Below are 27,942 nucleotides of genomic sequence, written 5' to 3'. Positions count from 1 at the left end.
CCTGGAACAGTGGGTTGCTGGGACTTAGGTTGAGACTGCAGCTTGGATCTGATCCCTGGCCTAGGGATTCCATATGCTGCAAAAGTCTACAAATGTGGGAGAGTGTGGAGAAAGGGAACCCTCATACATGGTGGGAATTTAAATTGTTGTAGCCACTATGGAAAATAGTTTGGAATGGTTCCTTTAAAAACTAAAAATAGTTATCATATGAGCTAGCAGTCCTACTGCTAGGCATATATCCACAGAAAATTGTTTTGAAAAGATAACATGCACCCTGATGTTCCTTTGCAGCACTATTTACAATATCCAAGACACGGAGACAATCTAAATGCCCATCAGTAGATGAATGGATAAAGATGTGGTGTGTTATGTGTGCACACACATACAATGGAATTTACTCAACCATAAAAAACGAATGAGATAATGCTATTGCAGCAACATGAAACATGAATGGACCTAGAGATTATACTAAGGGAAATAAGTCAAAAAAAGAAAGATAAATACATATCATTTCTATGTGGAATATAAAAAAAGGTGATACAAGCAAACTTACTTACAAAATGGAAAACAGACTCAGACATAGAAAACAAACTTACGGTTCCAAACGGGAATGGGGAGGGTAAATTACGTGTTTGAGATACAGTAGATACAAACTACTATATATAAAACATATAAACAAGGACTTACTATATAGCAAAAGAAACTTCAATATCGTGTAGTAATCTGTAATGGAAAAGAACCTGAAAATATATATATATACACACACACATTTAAGTCACTTTGCTGTACATCAGAAACATAACATTACATATGAAGGTTATCACTGCAAGAGAAAAGAGCAAAATGAGTCCCTGCTGTGGGTTAAGAATCAGACGAGCAGCTCTGGTTCCTGAAGAGGGGCAGGTTCAGACCCCATCAGGGTGCAGTGGGTTAAAAGATCACTGGCATCTCTGGCCCAGGAACTTCCATATGCCACAGGTATGGCCATTAAAAGAAGAAATCAGCAAAAACTGATAGGAAATTTGACTTTAGAAAACTGTTCTAATTACTACAGTCTTCCAGTAGCATTTAAATAATACATTCTAGACCTAGGCTAACAGGACAGGGAAGTGAGAAATAATTAAGTAAACAAATGCAAACACCTTATTAAATTTCACATTATCTTGAAATTTCACATTATCTTGAGGCTCTTAGGAAAAGTTATTTTTTAACTGAAAATATACTTTAACCAAAAAAACCCGTCACAGTGACATGTGAATAATGAGTACCTTCATAGTGCCTTAAACGGAGTTGATGGGAACATACAGTACGATATCCTAGCTGCTAGTCCTGTCAGCCTCAGGAGGTTGAAGGCCTAGTGCATCCCTAAGAGAAATGTGGCAAAAAGTTTATTCCTTTTTATCTCCACATGTAGTTAAATATCCCCAAAGTAATGACTCATTTCAAGTAGTTGCTCTGCTTACAGATTTTATTTACAGAATCATTGTTAATAGTGGTTTTTAGTGAATTCCTTATATTTACATCTTATATACACATTTGTACTAGAAAGGTAAAGAAACTGTACAGTAATAAAAATGAGAAAATACAGTAACTTAAGTCCAACTCAGGAAAGAAATACACAAAAGTAAGAATAAATTTAGGCAGGTGGTCTAACCTCAATGAGATTATTTCCAGGGGTTACAATCCCTCTATCAAGGCCACCAAACCAAAGAAATAGTTACCAGAGTTAAAATGTCATTCTAAAATCTATTAACACCCTGGGTACTCCCCCTCAATATTTTATTACACTACTAGTTTGCACTAAGCAAGCTCCTATGATAGGAGTTAGCTTCTGAGGGTTCCTTAAGTGGTCCCTAGTCTAGAATGACCCATGGGGTAAAAATACATGGGTACCGTCTGGTCCCATACTCCTAAAGAGGCAGTCACTAACAAGATTCTCAGGCTTGTTAGTTTGAAGACTATATACCACCAACAGAAATGGTGTGCTTAAGGGTTTTAATCCAAACTGCAACATAAAAAAAGCACACTATAAATCTAATTATTAACCAAATAGGTTACATAGATACCACTCATAATATTCAAGTGATTTACCTCTGGCTCAAGAATTAAATTCAATGTCAACTTACCAATAATTAATCATTCTTTTATCTACTATGTCAACAAAGTTAGACTTATTAGAAAAAAATTTTTTCTTGCACTATTATTTCCATTGATTAGAAAGTTACTCAGTGTTTTACAAGTCATGGACTTAACCACATATTAAGATTTCAAACTTCAAACTGGAATTTACAAGTTCTGTTTCTAACAGACAGTGAAAGAATTTTAACAAATTTAAAGTCTTGCCAAGTAGTGTGGTATTTAAGAACTCTCAGAATTCATTACTTTTTACTCTTACCTGTGAAAAACCTCATTTATTTTTATGGACTTAACTCTCACCAAAAAAATCTTCAGTCCATTAAAGTGCAAAGAACTTTCTATCAGCTTTCTTAAATTACCACATAAACAATTTCTTAGACTAGAAACAGGCTAAAATGCTCTGATAGTATTCCTTAAAGAAAAAAACAATTTTCCTTCAAAAAAAAAAATAGACATGATACTGTGGAAAACATTTAAACAAATGCTAAACAAACTCCCACCAATATTTCCAGTTTCCACATAACCCAAATTTGCCCAATCCTGTGAGTGAAGATACACAACTTCAGTGACATAGCTAATATTAAAGGTGCTTGTTCATGGTCTATAATACCTTCAAAAGTTCAGAACTGATCAGCACTATTTACTTCAAACAGTAACTTGGACGTTAAAGTAGTATCTAACAATCTTGTTGTGACCTCCAAAATGCCTTTATACTAATTGTTAAAAAAAAAAAAAAAGATGTAAAAATCTGAACTGTATCCAAAGCTGTTAAAAAAATTTATTGCATTAAACTGTTAGCTCCAAATTATGGAGTATGATCTAGCCATTTAAACTTTTTCCTTTGTAAAATGGCTCACCCTATAAAATACTTTATTAATACTGTCAAATAGGTTATCATTTACTTCAGCCATGGAATTCCAAATCAGCAGTTTTCCATGTCTTGATTCTTTTAACTTCAACATTTTCTTCCGTGCTTTTTAATAGAAAACAAAAAACTTTTATCAAAAAACATTTTTAATACTGGAATTAGTCTGTTAATTTTGAAGATTAGCTTTTCAGAGCAGGACTATTATTCTTGTCTCCTTCTTTAATATCCTTCATCACAGATGCAAAGACCTGGAAATTATATAAACATTAATCGTCAAAAAAACTACCATGCAGATTAAAGATATTTGTAAAAACTATAGCTTATTCACTTTCATGTTTAGCTTTAGTACATAAAGGACACAGAAGTGTCCTCTGAAAGGCTGCCATTCTCAAATCCTCTTGTTCATTTCAACCCAATTTTATAATGTATAATTAAACTCCAGTTTTCATCACATGCCATATGTCCTATTTTATTTATTTTTCAAACATTCTAAAGTTATTAGATAACAAAACATTTTCGGACTAATATTCTTATATTTTCATTTTCATAAGCAGTAAAACTGTGAGCTAATAATGTGTACTGTCTATCATTCATGGAGCAAGTATTCACACTATTTTTTTAAGTCTTTTAACTTAGACTGCTAATACATTTGCTTCTAACAATACTGAGCATCTAAAAGTCAGGATCATATACTGTATTCTTTCTACTGCAAATCCTTAGTACACATCAGGTGTTTAAATACAACTGCTATCTATTTGAAGTACCAAGGTAATATATAATTGCCTTGGCAAATACATGACTATTGTAGGCTGTACTTCACTCAACTCATAAAATATTACTAGACTTACATAAAAATAAAGCCACTGATCTGAAGAGGTGAAAGAGGAGCAATCTGGTTTTTTTGCAAAGTAAAAAATTATTTTTCAAAGTTTTTTTTCTTAAGTACTAACATTTGAGAAATACGTAACTTTTTTTAACAAGACACAAACTGTTTTAACGCATCTGTTACAAGCAGGAAAATGTCACTCTACCTGAGTCCATTTTTTGGTACTATTCTGCATTTGAATGGCTGCAATACAGCTGAACAGCTTTTCTGACGTGATATCTTCTGGCAATTTAGTTAGAAACTGTGCTATATGAATAAAGTCCATCTTCAGGAGAATATCTTCATATAATCGGAGGATTCCTAATCCAGTCCTAAATAAAAATTCCTCCCCATCTCTGCAAAATACATCCCAGACTCGACAGGCCAGATCAAGTGGTAGTGACTTGCTATATAGTGTGAAAATCCTAAAATTAAGGGGGAAAAGTTACTGAAATTTTTCATTCATGTATTCATTCACTCATTAAGCATCTCTAATTAAAAAGAACAGTGCTTAATTAGGGCTAAGAAAGCAAATAAGACCTGGCTTCGTACTTCAAAGAACTTGAGTGGTGGGAAATTAAGTAATAAATAACAGAAGTACGTTCATTTACAACATGAAGTAGAGATACGGCCTCATGTAAACCAGAGTGGCAGAGTAACCTTGTGGTTAAGGATATGGGCTCTGAAACTAGAATACCTGAGTTTGAATCTTAGATTTGCAATTTATTGGCTGTATTACCTTGAGTAAGATACTTAACGTTTTTATGCCTCAGTTTCTTCATTAGTAAACAAAGATAATAAAACTAACTCTGAAGATCATTTTGAAAATTAAAGGAGTTAATAAATGAAAAGCGCTTAGAATAGTGCCTGGCACATAGGAAATGATCAATAAAAGTCACTTATTATTGTATGAGGAAATGAAGTACCATATTTTACTAACCTAAATGTAAAACCATAAAGTCTGACTTCTTTCTCTCTTTTCTTCTTTCCACAAACATCCCTGTCTGTTTTCCCTTCACCAATTTTTACTTACTACTTTTGGAGCATGTATACCGTCCATCAGAATCACCAAAATGGTCTTTCCCATCCCTTCTGACACTGTCTGATTGTGTACATCTTTAACCAGTGGTACTTTGGGGTGGCACTCTAATTGGCATAGGGAGAAGGGGTGCTAGAAAATGCCTTCTGATGTTGCTTTGGCAAAGCAGGTACACATTTTTTACACAGACTGTGTTTATCTGAGGTGGTGCCGATAAAATGTGAGCAAGGGAACTACAGGCTCTCTCGCCAAAAAAAAGAGAAATGCTCTTTAGCACTGACATTTATTCCTCTTTGTGCACCACTGATTCTGGGATTTGTATGTTATAGTGTGCTCAACAGAGGCAGTGAAACAAAAGTCCATGTCTGCTTCTTAAATTATACACACATAATTAACTGTATAACAAAAAGCATTCTCTCGGTAGTACAGAGAATACCAACTCACTGTTAAAAAACGAGAAAGGGTACCAGGAGTGCCTAGGCAGTTTCTAGGACACAGTCTTCACTTGGTATTAATTCCATCCTGTTCGTTTTATCAACAGTGATCCTGTTTTGCCTTATGTTCACACTCTTTAAGATAAACAATTGTGGATGGTTTTTTTCCCCCATTTTTGCAGATTTAGTATTTGATCTTGGTCCTCTGGGTCTCATAATGTAAAACCCTTCTTCCCATGATCTTGGCGCCTACTCAGAGGAACTCTAATGATGCACATGGGAATGGAAGAGAATACACTGAAAAATAATTTAGTTTTTTTAAGCCTAAATAGGAGTTCCTGTTGTGGCTCAGCAGTAACAACCTGACTAGTATCCATAAGGATGCAAGTTCAATCCCAGTCCTCGCACAGTGGTTAAGGATGTGGCATTGACATGAGCTGTGGTGGATCCCGAGTTGCTATGGCTGTGGCATAGGCACACTCTTAATCAAATGTCTCCCCACAAAAATATGAGAGTTTCTCTATATGTAAGGATAGAGTTCTTTATAGGTACGATCCTGTGCATAAGATTTACTCTAGTTCCTAAAACAGGCAAAAGTTACACTGTTTCCTTTTAATTATCATATTTTATGTATGTTGTGACTTACCAGTCTATCAAGTATATATCTGGTGTAAGACTATAAGATTTGAAATGAAGAAATAGTTTGGAGAGATTTTCTTCAAAAAATACTTCAAACGTTGCAAAATATTTCAGCATCTAAAGATAGAAATTTCAACGAAATTATTTAAGAATATACTCTAGAAATAGAGAAATTAAATTGTTAATCATAAATTAATAGAAGATCTTGCTTAGCACCTCCTTCTGCATCTTCATCAAGCATTCATAATAATTCAATGAAAAGCTTGTTTTAGATCAGATTACCTTGGTCTTCTAAATACTGTTTTTCACTCTAAAAGGTGAAAATTCAGACTAAGAAACTGACAGTCAAAGAAAAACACAATTCATTCCAAATGTCCATACCATGCTGTGATCCACACGAAAAAAGGCTAACTGGCATGGCTTATTCAGGAGATTTGCAAATGCAATGAAGGCATCTGCCTCTTCCAAGTTGAGAATGAGAACTGCTGCTATAAAGGACATGCCTTGGACCTTCAAAGGGAAAAGAAATTAATCAAAATGTGCTTTAAATAATAACTCTATATGGTTTACTTTATTGTATTCCTGGAAAATTACAAAGTAGAATTAACCAAGATTTCTTATTTTTTTTTTTTTTATTTCCCAACAAAGGTAAATACTGAGAACCACTACAAATTACGAAATCTCCTTAATTTTACTTTTCTTAATCATGGGGTATAAAAAGTATTAGGGACAATTTTGGAAAAAAGAAAAAATACCAGCTTTCACTTGCTACCAAAGCCTATCTCAGGGTCCTATGTAGTTTTCATTATTTCTCAGTCCGAAATCTTTCAGAGTATAAACTCACAAAATTTAACGAAAATTGGGTGAGTATATTCATTGTTGTAACATATCTGTCTAAGGTAGAAAGTGAAGCCTAAGAATAAAAGAGATCGCTGAGAAGTGCTGCTGAAATTCTAAGAAAGAAGAGGTTGAAGGGGTTAGGATACTGAGGCTGGATTCCTGGAAAAGAGGTAGGAAGAAATGAGGAAAAACCATTCTAAGATGGAAAAGGATCTAAAAGCAAACACGTATAGCACTAGCCCAGCTGGAGCACAAGATTTACAATGGGAATAATGGAAGAAATTTCTTCTTCTGAGTACTCTTTGCAGACTCTAGAGTAATTGACCATTTGATTTTCTAAAATGTAAATTCCGTAAGGACAGAGCCTGTGGTAGGAAGAATAATTTGCTCACAAAGATATCCACGTCCTAATTCCTGGAACCTGTGAAAATGTCACTACACATGGCAAAATGGATTTTGCAGATGTGTTTAAGATTGCAATGGGAAGACTATTTTGGATTATGTGTTCAATTTTTACTTTCTCCTTAAGTGCATCTTTAATACTACAACCTGTCTCATCCTCAGACCTTCACTTCCCCCCATCCCAAGCCATACTTTCTCCACAGCACTTATCATCTTTTAATATAACACATGATTTATGTATTTGTTTGTTGTTTATTGTTTAGTCTCCTCCTAAACTATAAGCATCAGAAAGGGAGGAGTCTTTCTTTTGTTCACTGAAATAAATAAAATGCCTAGAACAAAGCCTGGCATATAGCAACAGGCACACAATAAATATTTGTTGAGTGTGAATGGATGAATAAACAAATGTAAAAATGAACATGCAACAAACCAGAGTAAGTTGTATCAGTCACCCTGTTGTGAGATCTCTAAAATTCTTCTATTTTAAGACAACTGCAAGATGAACATTTTATGATTTCTAGTAAAACATGACAAACTGAGCATACATTTTTCTTCCCTCCCAAATCCAATTAAAATAACAGCAAATAGAAAGTTAAATATTAACCTAGGAGGACACAAAGAATGGGAAATAACGTAAACAGTAGATAAAGAACGTCAATAGCATTTTAGAAATTTAAATTTAATTAAATAAAGAATGTTAGAACTAAAATAGGTACTGAGGAGGAAGCCAGTAATTCAGCCACAAAATTTGGAAGGCTCAGGCACTGAAGTGACCAGGCATCTCTAAAGTTGAAAGCTAGGGCTAAAACTAGGATTGGGTGAAAATCTGTAAAAAGAGCCAATCTTCCCCACCCCCACCCTGGAGGGACAGGTGCCTACTTTTCCTTCAACCTGGCGGAACATAAGAGGTTTATCCCTGAAGGGACACCAAGGAAAAGGAGAGTGAGGAAGAAGGGGAGAGGACACCACAGCAGGGACACTAAGTACAAGTTTACGTAGTGAATGGTAAAATCCCCTGTCCTCCAAGAAAGCTGGCAATCAGCCTCTGGTAGGTGATGGGAAGATTCCTTTCTGGCTAAGTTGACAGGATCAAGAAAAATAACACAGAGATACAGACATTTAGGCCTTTTTTTGAGGGCCACACCTGCAGCATATGGAGGTTCCAGGCTAGGGGTCTAATTGGAGCTGTAGCTGCCAGCCTATACAGAGCCACAGCAACGCCAGATCTGAGCCACATCTGCGACCTACACCACAGTTCACGGCAATGCCGGATCCTTAACCCACTGAGCGAGGCCAGGGATCGAACCTGCAACCTCATGGTTCCTAGTCGGATTTGTTTCCGCTGTGCCATGACGGGAAGTCCCAGACATTTAGGAGCTAATACAAGGTAAGATACTATCAGATAAGATGGACAAAATGTTTACATTAAAAAAAAATAGTGAAACAAATACTTACATAACCAACATCAGGTCTGTAACATGTATATGCCCCTAATATACTATGTAAGACATCATGATATGGGCCACCCTTAGAGGAGAGAAAAATGAAATGTTAAACTATACAAATAATTGTTTCTAACTCTCAAAAAACATGTCCATAAACTTTACATTTTCTAATGACTAGTTTTAGTTTATTTAATCATTGTCAAAAATATTCTAAATGCACTTTGCAAAGATGTTTGCTAATATGGATAGAAAAATATTTAATTTTGGACAACCAAAAAAGCCAAATAAACTCACTCGATGGAATATAAGCTATATAGTTTGTGTGCAATTTTAAAGACATCTCAATTTGGTAAAATAAGATTATAATGAAAACAGATTCTTTCACATTTGAAATAATACAATTTCAGCAAAAACCATCAAGCTACACAAAATTAAGTTTTATTAATAATTTTAATCATAATGGTAACATTTTAAATCTCGTTTTATCAGTCTAAAGATAGAAGAACTCCATGAATAAAGACTTGAATCATATATACATATAAAATATAATCATTGCTTTCCTCATAAAGTATAAGAAACTTCAAAACAGCCTTTGCACAAAGAATAAACCATTTCTTCCTATTTCAACAGTAATTCTGAAAAATTTTTAATTTTGGAACAACTTTCTCTATATTTTAACAATTTACTAGGCAAAAATTCTTTTTTTGTTTTTTGTTTTGTTTTGGGGTTTTTTTTTTCTTACTTTTTAGGGCCACACCCACAGCACATGGAAGCTCCCACTCTAGGAGCTAAACCATAGCTATATAGCTGCTGGCCTAAAGCACAGTTCACAGCAATGCCTGATCCCTGAGCCAATGGGCTAGGCCAGGAATTGAACCAGTACCCTTATGGATACATATCCTCAGATTTGTTTCCACTGAGCCACAACGAGAACTCTCCAATTTATGGCTTTGCCTTTTTAAAAAAAATTACAGCTATGCATTTAGAGAATTTATTCCTTTGGATTGAAAAAAGAAAGAAAAGAAAAACAGAGTTGTTACAAGCTGGTTAGAAACCTTTACCTTCTGAAAGATGTAAAGAGATGGAAATGTACGGGATATGTCCAACTTAATTAATTCCAGACTGGCTTCCCGATCAGCAACAGATACACCTGCATTTACCAGGAAGATAAAATTGAAGTGATTACCTGACTATATACCAAGTTCAATCTTGTAAACACAGAATGATCATACAGCATATAATATTAAAGAAAGTTAAAAGCTGAATAATCAATAAATTTGAAGAAATGCCACATAGCTTTCGCTGGAACTTAGAGCCTCTCATATTAAGAAAGTTTCTATATATTTATTAGGTTTATGGTAAAGATTTCTGCTTCTAGATTTTATACAAGGTACAAGATATACATAAGACTATCACCCCCACAATAACGAATAGGAAAAAACAAATTTCAATTGCCACATGTTTTAAAAAAAGGCTTAAGAGAGCTGTGGACACAAAGAGGTCTAGAGGATTTAAATCCCAGAAAGGAAAGAGAATTTCCTTTTTCATCCTAGGGGCAGGTGCCAAGTCTGGGAATGGGCTCAGGATTACGCTTGCCATAGACAAAGGTACTCTGCTTGGGGAAAGAGAAACCAGAAGAGCTTGTCAAGGCTACATAAGACTGATGTGGTAGATAGAACCTGGAGAAGCCTGAATGTATATTTCTCCTGTGGGACTTTCACTGAGTGCTAGGGTAATGGAGAAGGCTGGGCAGGAAAGACAGAATCAATCACCCCAAATCACATGGCCCTTGGCAGAATGTCTTATTGAAGAGGGAGGCCTGTAATCAAAATAGCTCAGTTCTCATCAACAAATAGGGAATCCAAGATGACCTAAGTCTATCTAAAGCTGCAATCTTGGGAGTTCCCTTCATGGCTCAGCAGTTAATGATCCCAACTAGGATCCATGAGGATGCAAGTTTGATCCCTGGTCTCACTCAGTGGGTTAAGAATCTGGCATTGCCAAGAGCTGTGGTGTGGGTTGCAGACATGGCTTGGATATGGCACTGCTGTTGCTGTGGTGCAGGCCTGGGAACTTCCATGGGTGCAGCCCTAAAAAGTAAAAATAATAAATAGATAAAGCTGCAATCTTGCCCAACTTAGCTCAGTTATTGACTGCACTGAGGTGATAACCCAACTGCCTAACACAAAAGAGTGAGCTTCTTCAGGGGGAACCATCAGCTTCAATTTATACATTCTTTTTATATACTATTGACATACAACTTAAAAATTTAAGGTATGCAAAGAATCAGGAAAATATGACTTATAATCAAGGAAAAAAATAGCCAAGAGAAGCAGACCTATAGATAATCCAGTACTGGAATTAGTAAAGGTGACTGTTAATTATTATAAATATGTTAAAGAAAACAGAAGAAATGACAGGGGAAATGTGTGGGATGAAAAGATAAAGAATTTCCAAAGCATAGATCTATAAAATGAACCCGGTCAACATTCTAGAATTACAAAGTACAATATCTGTAATTAAAGACTCATTGGACATATTTAATAGACTGGATATAAAAGAAGAAAGGATTCATAAATTTTATTATAAAAATCACCTGAACTGAAACACAGAAAGAAAAAGAATTTTGAGAAGTTCCCATCATGGCACAGCAGAAATGAATCCAACTGAGAACCATGAGGTTATGGGTTCGATTCCTGGACTCACTCAGTGGATTAAGGATCTGGTGCTGCCATGAGCTGTGGTGTAGGTCACAGACACCTTGGATCTGGCGTTGCTGTGGCTGTGGTGTAGGCTGGCAGCTGTAGCTCCAATTGGACCCCTAGCCTGGGAACGTCCATATGCCGTGGGTGTGGCCCTAAAAAGCCAAAATAAAAAAATAAAAATGAATTTTGAAAAATAGGAGTTCTGCCAGAATAATAAAATGATTATTTATTATTATAAATAATATATTAGGGAATAAATTAAAGTCAGTGAGTGAGGAGACAAGAGGTCACAAGAGAGGTGTGAACTTCATAATATCTACTTAATGAGTTATTAACATTAAATGAGGTAATTTATGACGACAATTACAATTCCTTACACACTATAAAAATTATACTATTATCTCAGCAATTGGATTTCCAGAAATGTTTAATAAGAAAGACTATTACACCTTCTATGTCATTCTCTGAACTTGTTTCACTGAAGCTTTTCCACCGTTCTTTTGCTCTTGAGAGGAAGATTTCATAAAGTTCTGGGGGAAAAAGAACAAAAATTCATAAATAATAGTAAAGAAATTTATTCACATATTTTTTACTTTTTTTTGGCCACACCCACGGCATGCAGATGTTCCTGGTGTCAGGGAATGAACCCTCACCACTGCAGTAACCAGAGCCATTGCAGTAACAATGCTGGATCCTTCACCTGCTGCACCACATGGGAACTCCTCTATTTTTACTCTTAAAAATAATGAGAAAAATCCTATTAAAAGGTCAGATATCCCTTGCGTAGCAAGCATCAAAAATGTGGCAAACTGCAGAGCAGCAAAGAAACCATAAACAAAATGAAAAGACAACCTATGGAATGGGAGAAAATAGCTGCAAAAAGTGCAACTGACAAGGGCTTAAATCTCCAAAATATACAAACAACTCATACAACAACAACAAAAAAACCAACCCAATTGAAAAACAGGTAGAAGACCTAAACAGACATTTCTCCAAAGAAGACATGCAGATGGCCAATAGGCACATGAAAAAATGCTCAACATCACTAATTATTAGAGAAATGCAGATCAAAACTACAATGAGGTATCACCTCACACCCATCAAATTGGCCATCATTAAAAAGGCTACAAATAACAAATGCTAGAGAGGATGTGGAGAAAAGGTAACCCTCCTACACTGTTGATGGGAATGGAAATTGGTGCACCCACCATGGAGAAGAGTATGGCGGTTCCTCAGAAAACTAAATATAGGGTTGCCATAGGATCCAGCAATCCTACTCCTGGGCATATATCTGGACAAAACTATAACTGAAAAAGATACATAAATCCCTATGTTTACTGCAGCACTATTCACAATAGCCAAGACATGGAAGCAACCTAAATGTGCATCAACAGATGAATGGATTAAGAAAATGTGGTACATATACACAATGAAATACTACTCAGCCATAAAAAAGAACAAAATAATGCCATTTGAAGCAATATGGATGCAACTAGAGATTTTCATACTAAGAGAAGTCAGAAAGAGAAAGACAAATACTATATGGTATCATTTACATATGAAATCTAAAATAAGGCACAAATACACCTATCTACAAAACAGAAACAAATTCACTGACACAGAGGACAGATTTGTGGTAGGTAGCCAAGGGGGAGGGGAGGGAGTGAGTGAGATAGACAGGTTAGTAGATGCAAACTATTCCATTTAGAATAAGCAATGAGGTCCTACTCTATAGCACAGGGAACTCTATCCAGTCTTTTGGGATAGACCATGATGGAAGATAATATAAGAAAAGTTATGTGTATGTATATATATATACATACATATATATATATGGGTCACTTTGCTGTACAGAAGAAACTGGTACATTGTAAATCAACTATACCCTAATAAAACTGTTAAAAATGTGGCAAATTGAAGTATTTGATTCTACCAAAACTATTCATTTCACAACTAGAAAGCACAGAAAAATACTGCAGAATGGTCATCCAAATAGGTACAATATAAAATGTCTGTAAGAGGCAGGAAGAGATGCTTCCGCAAAAACAGTACCATCGTAGAATAGCAGAAACATGATTTTCTTGGAGTCAGACCTAGATTCAAATTCCAGCTCTGTCACTTACTACCTGTGGGACTTCAAGAAAGGTACTTGATCATTCTGGAACTTGGCTTTCTTCATCTGTAAACTGGAGATAAATAACACCTACTCACAGGGTTACTGATTATTAAACAAGATAATTTATAAATCTCCTAAGACCTTAAAGACCCTCAATAGATGCTAGTTCTTGCTTTCCTTCTCCCTTGAAACTGGTTTCTCCATTATGATATTGCTACCCAAAACTACCTAAGCTACCCAAAGCTACCAAACTTCACAGATTTGGCCAGAAGGTCTACATAAAAAGTCCCTACACCTGTCTTTTTACTTCAAATGCCAATCACTTTTTGAGACTACCACTCTGTGATTTCTTATATAGGATCTCATTAAAAAATCAAGAACAGAAGAAATTGAAATTTTTTCTCAATTCTCACATTTTAACTGTTTTACTAATCATTACAGATATATAAAAATACATAAAAACAGTACATTTCAATGACAAAACAGCAAAAAGTATTTCTTGCCCAAACAACAATACTAAGAATATTTTTTGCTTCAATTAATCTTTTTTAAAAAATTTGTTTTTAAAGGTAATACATGAATGTGATTTTTGATTTTTTTTTCTTGTGGACACACCTGCGGCATATGGAAGTAGCCACATCTGCGACCCACCCTGCAGCTTGTGGCAACACTGGATCATTAACCTACTGATCATTAACCCAATGAACCCTCATCCTCACAAAGAAAACATTGGGTCCTTAACCTGCTGAACCACGACAGGAACTCCGAATGTGAATTTTTTAAAGAATTCTATACAGAGTAAAAAATAAATTTTCTTCCCTCCAGTGCACCCGAGCTTACCAAAGCTCTAAAGATAAAAGTATGCTTTCACAAACATATACATAGAAAGCGGTAACATATTACATGCACTGATCTGCATCTTGCTTTATCATACTGAAGTTGTTCCACATTAGTAGAACAAATCTGCCTTAGTATTTTTTTAACAACTGTAGAGTATCCCAATGTATGACTGTACCATAAGTATATAGCCAGGAACCAGATCACTATAAAATAGTTGAGGCTTAACTCCATCAATGATTTGATATGAGGTAGATATAATCTTAAAATTTAGATATACAATTTGTTTGCAGTTATCAAAATGAAGTTTGCACTTTTTTTTTGCATTTTTTAATTTTATTTATTTATTTTTTTTTGTCTTTTTGCCTTTTTCTAGGGCCACCTCCAAGGCACATGGAGGTTCCCAGGCTAGGGGTCGAATCGGAGCTATAGCCACTGGCCCACGCCAGAGCCACAGCAACTTGGGATCCAGCTGCGTCTGCAACCTACACCACAGCTCATGGCAACGCCGGATCCTCAACCCACTGAGCAAGGCCAGGGAATGATCCCGCAACCCCATGGTTCCAAGTCGGACTCGTCAACCACTGAGCCATGACGAGAACTCCTCTTTTTGCATTTTAGGGCTGCACCTTTGGCACAGGAAAGTTCCCAGGCTAGAGGTCGAATTGGAGCTGCAGCTGCTGGCCTATACCAGAGCCATGGCAACACCAGATCCAAGTCATATCTGTGACCTACGGTGCAGCTTTCTTAACCCACTTAACAAGGCTGGGGATTGAACCCACATCCTCAAGGAGACTACATCAGTCCTTAACCTGCTGAGCCACAATGGGAACTCCAAGTTTACGTTTTTTAATTTCAAACTGATTCCAAGGTAGGTCCAGTTTCTTTCTTTCTTTCCTTTCCTCTTTTTTTTTTTTTTAGGGCCGCACCCGCAGCACATGAAGGTTCCCAAGTTAGGGGTTGAATCGGAACTGTAGCCTCTGGCCCACACCACAGCCACAGAAATGCTAGATCTGAGCCACATCTGTGACCTACACCACAGCTCACGGCAATGCTGGATCCTTAACCCACTTGAGCGAGCCCAGGGATTGAACCTGTGTCCTCATGGATGCTATTCAGATTTGTTTCTGCTGAGCCATAATGGGAACTCCAGTCCAGTTTCAATATTCCACTCAAATTTCAAAATTGTCTTGGAAAAAAAAAAAAGGCTCATCTTTGGAAGTCACTAAATTGATCCAATAATAAGAATGTGGCAATGCATTTCAAAACATCAAAGTACATCTCTCCAGGAAAGATTTACAGTACTTATCTACAGTGGGAAGACCTGCAGCTCAGCTCAATTCCGTGCTTGACTGTGCACGTCACACATTTTATTTTCTATCTACAAATGTAGAGCTTACAGAAGTACCTCATACTTGAACAGAGAATGCTTTGAGATAAGTGCATGTTTCACCTTCTGATTTTCTGAAAATAATGATACGGTATAAAACACTCTCAATAAATTTCACTTTCACTATAATTTTATATTCATTATCACAAACAACTGTAAAAACACTCCTTTGAGATAGCTAATAATCTTACTCCACTTACAGATAAAGAAAACTAAGACTTCTAGATGTTAAGTAATTTGCCCAAGGTCACAAACCTAATATATAGCGGGATGACCAAGATTTGAACCATATTTGAGGGACTTTAGAACCCTTTTTTTTAATTACTATTCTCTAACAGTGATAAATTTGAGTAAGACAAATACAACAGGAAGAGTCAAACTATTAGAGCCACTGAAAGTGAAAGTTATCAAAAGTAAATTTACTTTGATTGACATTCAACTTCTTTTCCACCACTAATGAAAAAGAAGAGAGTGCATACCCATTTCATTCCTGAATACGTAATTATTCAGTAGAGAGAAGCTAAAATTACTTTGAAAATAAATGATCCAGTTATTTTTACAAACCTTATAAATTTCGAGCTTTAAAAAGAACTTTTTGACTACAGTATCGCAAAAGGTTAATACCAACGTAACCAATTAACTATCAGGATACCTAACACTGTAAAGCCGAAGTTCTCAACAAAACTGCAAACAAAACTTCAGACACCAAAACTCCATCATCTCACCTGTATGTAAAACCAATTCCTAAGACTTTGAACTAATACAATATGTATTCTAAGCTTAATTTAAAACTCAATTCTTCCTTTAAAATCTGATTTTCTTTACCTGTTTACAGCCACACCTGTGGCATATGGAAGTTCCTAGGGTAGGAGCTGAATTGGAGCTGCAGCTGCTGGCCTATGCCACAGCTGTGGCAATGCTGGATCTGAGCCACATCTGCAACCTATGCCACAATTTGTGGCAACACTGGATCATTAACCCACTGAGCAAAGCCAGGGATTGAACCTGCATCCTCACAGACACTATGTTGGGTTCTTAACCCACTGAACCACAATGGGAACTCCTAAATTCTAATTTTTTTAATTGAAAAAAAAAAGTTGAGTTAAAAATGACATGTTTAGGAGTTCCTGCTGCGGTACAGAGGGTTAAGAATCTGTACTGCATGGCTCAGTTTGCTGTGGAGGTGCAGGTTCAGCCCCAGCCTGGCACAGTGGGTTAAAGGATCTAGCATTGCTGCAGCTGTGATGTAGGTCACAGCTGTGGGTCAGATTCAGTCCCTAGCTTGAGAACTTCTATATGCCGTGAGTGAGGCCATAAAAAGAAAATAAAATTAAAGAGCGATATGCCCATTACAGGGTATTTGTGAAAATCAATTTTATAAATCATACATGATCATGCTACTAAAAGTTGGCATCACTTTTAAGACTAGATAAACATTTAGATTTTTGTTACAATTTCTGTAAAACTATATGTAGTGCTGATTGCTAACGAATATCCTCGCAGAAAAGCTTTTGTACCCAATCCTGATTATTTATTTACTTACAGTATTAGAACTGGAATAAATGGGTCAAAGGTTACATTTTTTGGACGTTCTGGTAGATATTTCTAAAATCAGTGTTCTGTCAATTTTATACTGTACAGCAAGGTGACAGAACACTGTAAACCAGCTATAATGGAAAAAAAATCATCAAAAAAAAACTTCTAAGATCATTTTCAGTCATACTCTCTGTGGATAATTTTCATTAATTTTAGTTACATTTGAGGAGTAAGAAAACAGTATCTTGATGCTGTTTTAACATACATGTCTTTGAATTAGTGACCACCAGGAAAATGGTTAAATAAATTCCAGTTTGGCCAAACTGTGGAATACAATACAGCTACAGTGTGTATAATTATACCTGTATGTAAGACATGGAAGGATGTTCAGATAGTTTATGGGAGAGAAAATATAAAGAAGAAAAAGAGAAGCCTTAAAAATTATCATCTGAAGATGTACACTTTTTTATGTGCACAGAAAAAAAGATCTGGAAAAACATACACCAAATTGTTAACCTGTACTATAGTAGGATCAAAAGCAGGATTTGAATGGAAGAGGGGGAAGAAACACGTAGTTCGTATTTTACTATTGCTTGCCCTTTTATTCAATAAATATGCGAACGAAATTTTAGGTAACAATGTATTATTGACATTATTATACTAGAGTCCCTAAGTCTTTCTATGGTGGCTTGGTCTAGCATTACCATTATGAGATCATTTAGCATCTTTTATTGTCAACTATTTTTACCCTATTTTTTTACTCTCTTTATTTTACCTATTTTTTTTAAGTTCATCAAATACTTCACCTCTACATTTTATTCCTATATGTCAAGTTTTTAAAAAACTTAAGAAAATTAAAAACAACAATAATCTTACTTCGTTTTGTTTTTTTAAACTTTAAAATTTTTAAATAAAAATACTCCAAAATAACTGGTTTGGGTAGAGAGGAAGGAAAAGAAATTTCTAGCCTTCTCCCAATTACATACATTTTCTTAAAGAGGAAACTTTTCCACAACTAGACTATTTTTCCTTATATATTCTTATTCATCTATTTCTACCTAGAATACCATAAATTTTAAAAGTTACCTATAGTTAAGATATTTGGATGTCAAGATTATTATTGATGGTTACAAAGTAAGGAAAAATCACCCATCTTATTTATGTAATATGAAAATATAGTTAATTTACTTATTAAATCATATTGGATTTTAGAGGGTAGGGAATGAAGCATGCTCTTAAAATGACATATATGATAGCACTTTTTCAAATGGCCAATATACTAGTCTACTTTGTAACTCTGAAGATGGCTTTTTGCATGTGTGGGAGTAACTGAATATAGAATACAAACCAGGAGTGATATTTAGTTCATTTCCTACAGCTAGACTCCATACTTTCCCACGAACACTAGGGGGCAATCCCTGCCACCACAATTCTCGAACTCTTCTGGTACTACGCCTAGAATTAAAGGGGGAGAAAAAAAGGAGAAAGTTACTTTTTATACCAAAAATACTAGTTGCATGATGGTTTACCTAGTCTATGGCCAAGTTACTGAATGATTTTTCAGAACACAGAGAGTTAAGTGATGTACTCTTTCCTGGAGTTCATGGTTATAGGCAAAAAAAGCCTAAAAAAAATACATATAGTACTTTAGGGAGGGACAGTAGCAATTTGAAGAGAACTGCCTTCTATAGCTGCCACTTACAGTAAAGATACAATGGAAGAATCATATTCATGGCGACAATTTTTTAAAAACAGGATAAAAGGAACATAAAAACATTGTCAATTCAGTACCAAAACAAAATCACAAAGCATTTACTATGGGTAAAGCCCTAGTCTTTGAGAGGCAGCAGAGTCTACTGAAAGAAGTGTGGGCTTTAGAGTCAAACAGACCTGAGTTCAAATCTGGTTAACCATTCATTCATTGTACAACCTTGGGCAAATCACTTAACCTCTCTTTGAGCTCTCCCATAAGATAAATGGGAGTAAAAATTTTAAGACTCAAATGTGATTACTTGGATAAAGAGCCTAATATAGTTTCTGTCACACTGTACTGATATTTGACAAATTCCCAATACATATCCTAACTAGGCATTGCAGAAAACCTCTCCTACCCTCCAGTCTGGAGGAAAAATAAGGTATATACAAAAATATTATCAAAAAGTAAAAGGCAAAGTAAGGTAAGAAGTGTATTAGCTTCAAAGTATAATGGGACATTATAGAAGGGAAAGATTATATATATCATATTATCTTAATTATGAGAGAAGCTTATTAAAAGTCACTTTACTATTGAACATTTAATAAATGCATATTACAATGAATGTAAACATTTAATATTTTCTTTGCCAAAAAACCTGCTTTACATCAAGAGTACATCTTGCAACAGATGATGTGTTAGAATTAAGAAAATATAGTAACTGAGGAAATTAAAAGTTTCATGGGGAGTTCCTGTTGTGGCACAGCAGAAACAAATCCAACTAGTATCCTTGAGGATTCAGGTTCAATCCCTGGCCTCACGCACTGGTCAGCGATCCAGCGTTACCGTGAGCTATGCTGTAGGTCACAGACGCAGCTTGGATCTGGCGTTGCTGCTGCTGTGGTGTAGGGCAGCAGCTGTAGCTTTGATCCAATCTCTAGTCTGGGAACTTCCATATGCCATGGATTTGGCCCTAAAAAAAAAATGCAAGAAAAAAAAGTTTCATGGATTAAGCAGTATTTCAGATGGGTCTCAAATGATACGTAAAATTTTGACAGGCAAAGAGGATGGTCAGTAAGGGAAGTAGGTATTAGAGACTAAGGAATTCACAAAAGCAAAGCACAGAGGTAAGAGATTTTTTAGACATTAGTTGATAGTATAATTTAGCCAAAACATAAGACACATGCTAGAAATCATAAAAAAAATATAGAATTGGAAACATGAGATCTTTGGAGACAGACTGGAATTCAGGAAACGTCTGCTTACTTACATTACTTCCCAATTGGGTAGTATTTCATTGATCCAAATTACCATTGCACTTGCAATGTTTTCTTCCTGTTTAAATCGTTCTTTCATTATTTTTTTTCTTTTATGTGCTTCTTTAATTTCTGTTTTAAACAAGTAAAAATTATTTCAATACAAAAGAGCTACATCAAAATGCTCTTCTCCTTCTAAGTCTACAAAAGAGGTTTTCTCAAAAAGAATATTCTGATAACAGGAAGGAAGAATAGAAAGAAAGAAAGGAGGAAGCCGAGGAAAGGAGAAGAAGAAGAAATGAGGGAACTAAGGGAAAAAAAGAAAGAAAATGAACTTAATTTTAAAATAATCTTTTATTCTACAAAACTAAATGGAACAAAACTCAGAAAAATAACTTAAGTAGATTACTATATCACATAGTATATTTATACTTAATGAACTGAAAATTTTCATAAATTAACCATATAAAAATAAACTGTAATTAATCAATACTTATTTCATACATGGAGTTCATGAATTTCCTCACATAAAACCACATGACATTAAAAAATGGAAGTTCCCGTTGTGGCTCAGCGGTAACAAGCCCAAACTAGTATCCATGAGGATGTGGGTTCAAACCCCGGCCTTGCTCAGTGGGTTAAGGATCTAGCATTGCTGTGATCTGTGGTGTTAAGTTGCAGGCGCAGCTCGGATTCCTTGTTGCTGTGGCAACTATAGCTCCAATTCAACCCCTAGCCTGAGAACTTCCATATGCCACAGGTGTAGCCCTAAAAAGTGAAAAAAAAAAAAAAAAAAAAAGATTTTGCCAACAGCACTATAGTGACTCTTTTTAGTAGGATGTTTCGGTTTACTAATTAGATTCAAAATTTTAAATCCCCCTAAAACACAAACATACAACACCCCTCTGAAGATCAAGTCACAGGTCACAATACTGGAATAAGAGATGCTTCAAAAATAGGGAGTTCCCATCACAGCTCAGCAGTTAACGAACCCTGCTAGCATCCATGAGGACGAGGGTTTGATCCCTGGCCTCGTTTAGTGGGTTAAGGATCTGGCATTGCCGTGAGCTGTGGTGCAGGTTGCAGATGCGCCTCGGATCCTGTGCTGCTGTGGCTCTGGCATAGGCTGGTGGCTACAGCTCTGATTGGACCCCTAGCCTGGGAACCTCCATATGCCATGGACATGGCCTTAAAAAGACAAAAAGACCAAAAAAAAAAAAATTTTTTTTTTAAATAGAGAAGTATATCTAGAGAGAGCGAATGAATTTTAGAATGAGTACAGACTTCAGAGATCAACTAGCCAAACTGTTTTCTAATTGTGTTTCACATATGACTCAAAAAGTATCTACTATGGACAGAACACTGTAAACCAGCTATAATGGAAAAAAAAATCATTATTTAAAAAAAAAAAAAGGATCTACCATCTTAAGGGGACAAGTAAGCAGCTCTATTTCGTTTTATTTATGTATTCAGATTCTACGAAGGAGTCCTTTAGAGAGGGTTCCACTGCTTTAAAACAAGTGTTGACTGAGGGTCATGAAAGCCCAGATGTAGCTGACCTGCCCACCTCCTCTCCCCTTTCTCACATACACACACTTTACAGATGAGGAAACTAATATTAAGTCTGTTGAGAGTGTCACATCCTGGCTGTGTCAAACAGGATTAAAGCTTTGACCTTCTGATTTCCCAATTCAATGTTACTTCTATCACAGCAGCTTGTTAGGATCGTCTAATTTATCAGTAACTATCTTAAATATTATCAAACAATAAAATCAATGTTAAGAGTCAATTAAAATTTGTTGGGCCTGCTAGAAATATTTCTAATTCTGTATGGTAAAATAAACTTAAGCAATGTTTACATAGTTAGGCCTTTTAGAAAAACTGGCCTTAGATATCCTAGGTGTACTATAACATTAAAGAATTCACTTGCACTTCCAAAGTAGTGCCACAAAGTAGAACTGCATACTACACAATATTCCAGTCACTTAAGTCAAAGGAAAAAAATATCAGTTGTTAATAAAAGCATATGTCTAAAAATATATATATAACTATATAATATTTTCTAGAAATGTATCCTAAACTAATAGCACATAGTAAATAAATATTAGGTTGCCTTATGTCTTATTGTTGGTTGGAAGAGAGAATGAATGAATAAGTGTGTGAATTTATACACATAGGAGTACACATTTATGTACCTGTCCCAATAACACACAGAACTGGGACTCTAGAGAAACTTCTTAAGTCACAAAAGCAAATTTTACTTCCAAATCATATTCTCAGAACCATATAGGAAATTACTATAAAATGTTAAAATTATTAAATTAAAAATACCAAAAACCTAATGTAAAAGAAGTGAATTTCATGAATAAGTTCATGAATAATATCCCCATTTATAAATTAAGATACTAGAAATAGTAGTCCAAGGTTTATAACTGCAATTACAAAGTTTTCTCCTAGATAGTTTGCTGCCTTTCTCCTCAGATTAGTTTTGTAAAAGTACTTATAGAAAAACTCTGATTCTAGTATGACATTTTATTTATCTTTAGGAAAAAAATTAGTTTAAAAAATAAGAAATCAGCATCATCTTAAAGACAGACTTGATCAATTTCACCATCTGCCATCCTGCTGAAATTAACTAATAGGTTAATTTCCTACTGACATCAGTAAATTAAATAAATTGGAATTCAATTTTGTACCTCGTTTTTTAGCCTCAGCCACCATCTCATCATATTCTTGTCGGTGACGTAAAGCTTCTTCCACAGATTTGGCAGGTAGATTTCTGAAGAAAAAAAATTTTTAAGTCAATTGTTAAAAGACTATAACTTACTAAGTTTCCTGTCTTCTTTCCTTTTTGGCCAGATACAAAGAATTACTAATCTAACCTTCACATTTCATACACCAGGAAAGTAAAAACTGAAAAGAATTCTGTATCTTAGAAAAGATTTGGAATCCAGGCTACCAGCATTTGTTATACATATGTGTGTGTATATACATTCCATATATATTTGTTATACATTTTTTTAAAATGTCAGATTTTAGCCAATAATTCTAGGATATTAAAATCCACTTAGGAGTTCCCGTCGTGGCTCAGTGGTTAACGAATTCGACTAGGAACCATGATGTTTCAGGTTCGGTCCCTGGCCTTGCTCAGTGGGTTAAGGATCTGGTATTGCTGTGAGCTATGGTGTAGGTTGCAGACACGGCTCAGATTCTGAGTTGCTGTGGCTCTGGTGTAGGTCAGCGGCTACAGCTCTGATTAGACCCCTAGCCTGGGAACCTCCATATGCCAAGGGTGCGACCCTAGAAAAGGCAAAAAATAAATAAATAAATAAAACCCACTTAGTATAGTTTTTTTGTTTGTTTTTTGTTTTTTGGCAACTTCTTTGAGGTACAATTTCTTTTTTGGGTGGGGAGACACCCCTCAGCAAATGGAGTTCCCAGGCTAGGGATTAGATCTGGGCCACAACTGCGATCTATGCTGCAGTTGTGGCAACAATGGATCCTTTAACCCACTGTGCCAGGCCTGGGATCAAACCCCTGTCCTGACTGATCCCATTTTGCCACAGCAGAAACTCCTTTGAGTTATAATTTCATACGAAATGGGAAAACATATTTTAAGAGTAAAGTCTGATGAGTTTTGACAAATGTATATACCTGTGCAAACAACACACCAATCAAGATATAGAATGTTCTCAGAGTTCCCATTGTGGCTCAGAGTGTTAAGAATCTGACTAGTATCTTTGAGGATGTGGGTTCAATCCCTGGCCTCACTCAGTGGATTAAGGATTTGGCATTGCCACAAGCTGTGGTCACAGATGCAGCCTGGATCTGGCATTGTTGTGGCTATGGTGTAGGCTGGAAGCAGCAGCTCCAATTCAACCCCTAGGCTGGGAACTTCCATGTGCCGCAGGTACGGTCCTGAAAAGAAGAAAAATATATAGAGAGTGTTTTCATCATTCTAAGATTCTTTTTGACCTCTTTACATTTAATACTTACTCACCTTTACCTTAAGCATAACATATTTATTTTGTATCACGATAGATGAGTTAATTGTCTTCAAAGAATTTGATGTAAATTTTTCTGTGCCTGGCTTTTTCTGCTCGTATTAATCCATGTTGTCCTGTGCATTAGTGATGTATTCCTCTTAACTAGTGAATAGTATTCCATTTATGTATGTGGATGGACATTTAGATTATTTCCCATTAGGAGCTACTATGAATAAAAGCTAATATAAATATTCAAGTGTGGGTATCTGCATTCATTTCTCAGGGTAAATACCTAGGAGTAGAATTCCTGGATCATAATGTAAGTGCAGGTATACTTTTATAAAAAGATGCTTTACACTTACTAGGGTTTTAAGATAACATTCTAAATAAAAATTTGATGATTAATCAAGTATTCACTTGCATATATACTATGTTCTGGTTTATAAAGTCAAAGGCTTCACAGAGGCAGTGATTTAGATAGATGACTGTGAAAAAAGAAATACATTTCAGTATTAACACATATCCAAATATATCATAATAATGTTCAGCTTTTGGAATAAGTTTTTAAAATTACTGTCAATAGGCCAGGTGAGAAAAGGTATGTGAAAAACTTTCAAATTATATATTGTACTACTTTTTCTCTTCTCATGTTGGGGAGAGAAAGGAAGAATAAGGGTTAAGATTTCTGTTTTCAGGCCACATGGAATAAGAGATATCAGGTTTACCCTCTTAATTAATTAGACAAAATAAACAACAGTTTTTAGACATTGGACGAAAGGCAGCACAAGACAGTAGTCCTTATGAGAAAGGAAACAAACAAGGTTAACTCTGCCTGGCCTTACAGCCTGGAGTTTCCAGGTCTCAGTGCTGGGAGGGAATTTCAATACAGAGCCCACCAGTCTTGGTGAGTTGAGGAAACAGAGTTTGAAGTTGGGGAGTCCAAGACAGCTAGAATTTGCATCTCAGAATACCAGAGAGAAGGGAGCTGCAGAGGCTTTGAATGAGTACTGATCCATGCACATGCGTGATTAAACTATGGTGTTCAAGGAAAGAAACACCAGAAAGAAATAGGTGAAACATCCTCAAAACCACACTGGCCTGATCCATCCAAGTAGAAAGACCTTCTCATACATAGGGTATCAAGTGGAGTCCTTAGGGTACTGGCTCTGTAGTAAGGATAAATTAGCTCTAACCATGTAAAAACACACTATCTAGTGTCCAATAAAAATTACCATGTATGTAAAGAACAAGGAAAATACAAACCATAATGAGTAGAAAAATCCATCAACAGAAATAGTACAGAAATGTCAGATAATAGGATTATAACTCAAAATGATAAAACTGGTGTCTGTTATAAATATACTCAAGAAGGTAGAAGAAAGCAGGAACATGATGCGAGAAACTCAGGATCCAAATCAAATGTCTAGAGCCGAAAATTTCTAAAATGATAAATTAAAAAAATGGGATTTACAGCAAATAATATACTACTACAGAAGAAAAAATATAGGTGAACTTTAAGATATAATAATACAAAACTATACAAAATGGGAGTTTCCTGGTGGCCTAACAGCTAAGGTTTTAGCATTGTCACTGCTGTGGCTTGGGTTTGATACCAGGCCCGGGAACTTCCACATACCACAGGTGTGGCAAAAAATACACAACAAAACAAAACAAAAACTATACTAAATGAAACACAGAGAGAAAAGAATACACTCCCTCCCAGTAAAGGTATAAATGAGCTGTGGGACATGAAAAAATATCAAGCAACATAATATATGTTTAATGAGCATCCCAGAAGAAAAGAGAGAGGGCAGAACAAAAAACTGCTGATGAAATAAAGGCTAAAATTTTTGCAAAATTGACAGAAAACTAAAAATGCACAGAGACATTAAGCTTAATGAACCCTAAATAGATGGAACATGAGGAAAACCAAGTGTGTTTTGATTGATAATAAATCAGAGACTATATTTTGAAGAGCAGCAGCTTTGTGGAAAGCTAAGACAGGAAGGGCAGAAATGGGAAGGGAAGAATTTAAGACATTATATTAGGTATTAAAAGAATATATTATTGGAGTTTTGTTGTGGCTCAGCGGGTTAAGAATCTGACTATTATCCATGAGGATGAAGGTTCACTCCTTGGCCCTGCTCAGTGGGTTAAAGGATCTGGCGTTGCCACAAGCTACAGTGTAGTGGGTCTGGGATCTGGCATTGCCATGAGTTGTGGAGGTCTCAGATCCCGAGTTGCTCTGGCTGTTGTGTAGGCCAGCAACTATAACTCCTACTCGACCCCTAGCCTGGAAACTTCCATATGCTGCAGGTGCAGCCCTAAAAAGAAAAAAAGAAAAAAAAGATAAGACAGAAGAGAGCGGTTGGGCAAAATAAGTGAAAAGGATTAAGAAGTACAGACCTCTGGTTACGTAATAAATAAGTCACAGGAATGTAATATAAAGCATAAGGAATACGGTCAATAATACTGTATTAACTTTGCATGAGGACAGATGGCTACCAGACTTATCGTGATCATAATGATCAAATGTCAATTTGACGAGTATGCAGTACAGGTGAAACTACCATAATATTTTACATCAACTATATTTCAATTAAAAAAAGATAAGGCAGAGGAAGGCTGAAACAGGAATAGATATAAAAATTCGAGATTTTATGTTTCATACACTGGCTCATGGAGACTTCCAGAAAATATACATAAAGCTTGGAGACCAACAATTCTTCCCTATTAGTTTTAGGATTCATTGTTGGGATTAAAAAAAATTTTCTTTAACAAACCTATTTTTTAACCAAATTTCTTGATAGCTTTTAAGTGAAATAATAATACACAAAATTAAATTTAGTTTAAAACACAGTGTCCCTGGGAGTTCCCATCGTGGCTCAGTGGTTAACAAATCCAACTAGGAACCATGAGGTTGCAGGTTTGATCCCTGGCCTTGTTCAGTGGGTTAAGGATCCAGTGTTGCCGTGAGCTGTGGTGTAGGTCACAGACGCAGCTCGGATCCCACGTTGCTGTGGCTCTGGCGTAGGCTGGTGACTACAGCTCCGATTCGACTCCTAGCCTGGGAACCTCCATATGCTGCAGGAGCAGCCCAAGAAATGGCAAAAAAAAAAAAAAAAAACCCACAACAGTGTCCCTGATGATCACTAAAATACTTACGATGGTCGATCCTCAAGAATCAGGGCAGTAGTAGAAAGGGGCTCAAATTCAAAATTCTTTCGTCTTGAACACTGAGGGGGTGGTTTACAGGTTCTCCCTGTTCGTGCTTCATATTCCTAGAATAGATTAATATATGCTTATGCAGAGATTTTTCCAATTTTCAGTTTGTATTAACTAAGTCTGTATAATTAAAGATATTATGCTAAATAAGGAATGTATACAATTCATACATTAATTTGGTAAAAATATCAGGCAGACCAGAAAAGTCATTTCCCTCCCCTGGAACAATCTAAATTCTGAATTTATACCATATGTAAAGTATGAAAGTATGTCAAAAGAAGTGGGAAGACAGAAATACACTAGATTAACTAGGTAAGGTTTTAGGAAGATGTTCCTGCTTGCTTTCTGTAGTATCAGCTATCCAAATCCATCTTCGAAAAATCTACAAGCAGATAACATTACTTTCTAAAGCTTCAGCCAGATCAATAATGGAAATGTTGACATATGAGGTATACATAATTCCGCTGTAATGCTCTGAGGATCTCTCTCAAGAAAGATACTGCCAGGAGTTTCCATCATGGCTCAGTGGT

The 27,942-nt window shown here is 35.8% G+C and overlaps 1 protein-coding gene across 5 annotated transcripts in view; it reads right to left on the bottom strand.

The window, feature by feature from the left end:
* Positions 1-1,454: 1,454 nt before the first annotated feature.
* TBC1D12 (TBC1 domain family member 12) overlaps positions 1,455-27,942 on the bottom strand; it is an 89,035-nt gene continuing 62,547 nt past the window's right edge. For 3 of the 5 annotated variants that reach the window (XM_047760955.1, XM_047760958.1, XM_047760959.1), the window contains 11 exons: positions 27,353-27,468; positions 22,898-22,980; positions 20,216-20,333; positions 18,601-18,707; positions 11,823-11,903; positions 9,730-9,818; positions 8,679-8,750; positions 6,363-6,491; positions 5,989-6,098; positions 4,036-4,294; positions 1,455-3,252 (listed from right to left, as the gene is read on the bottom strand). In XM_047760955.1, coding sequence (XP_047616911.1) covers positions 3,184-3,252; positions 4,036-4,294; positions 5,989-6,098; positions 6,363-6,491; positions 8,679-8,750; positions 9,730-9,818; positions 11,823-11,903; positions 18,601-18,707; positions 20,216-20,333; positions 22,898-22,980; positions 27,353-27,468 — 1,233 coding nt within the window. In that variant the 3' untranslated portion in view covers positions 1,455-3,183. The remainder of the gene's footprint in view (positions 3,253-4,035; positions 4,295-5,988; positions 6,099-6,362; positions 6,492-8,678; positions 8,751-9,729; positions 9,819-11,822; positions 11,904-18,600; positions 18,708-20,215; positions 20,334-22,897; positions 22,981-27,352; positions 27,469-27,942) is intronic. The other 2 variants (XM_047760956.1, XM_047760957.1) reach the window with 2 other exon arrangements.

The sequence above is a fragment of the Phacochoerus africanus genome, chromosome 15 (genome assembly GCF_016906955.1).
Source record: "Phacochoerus africanus isolate WHEZ1 chromosome 15, ROS_Pafr_v1, whole genome shotgun sequence".
Classification (NCBI taxonomy): Eukaryota; Metazoa; Chordata; class Mammalia; order Artiodactyla; family Suidae; genus Phacochoerus; species Phacochoerus africanus.
The sequence above is the reverse complement of the archived record's forward strand: the minus strand, read 5'-3'. Positions and strand labels throughout refer to the sequence as shown.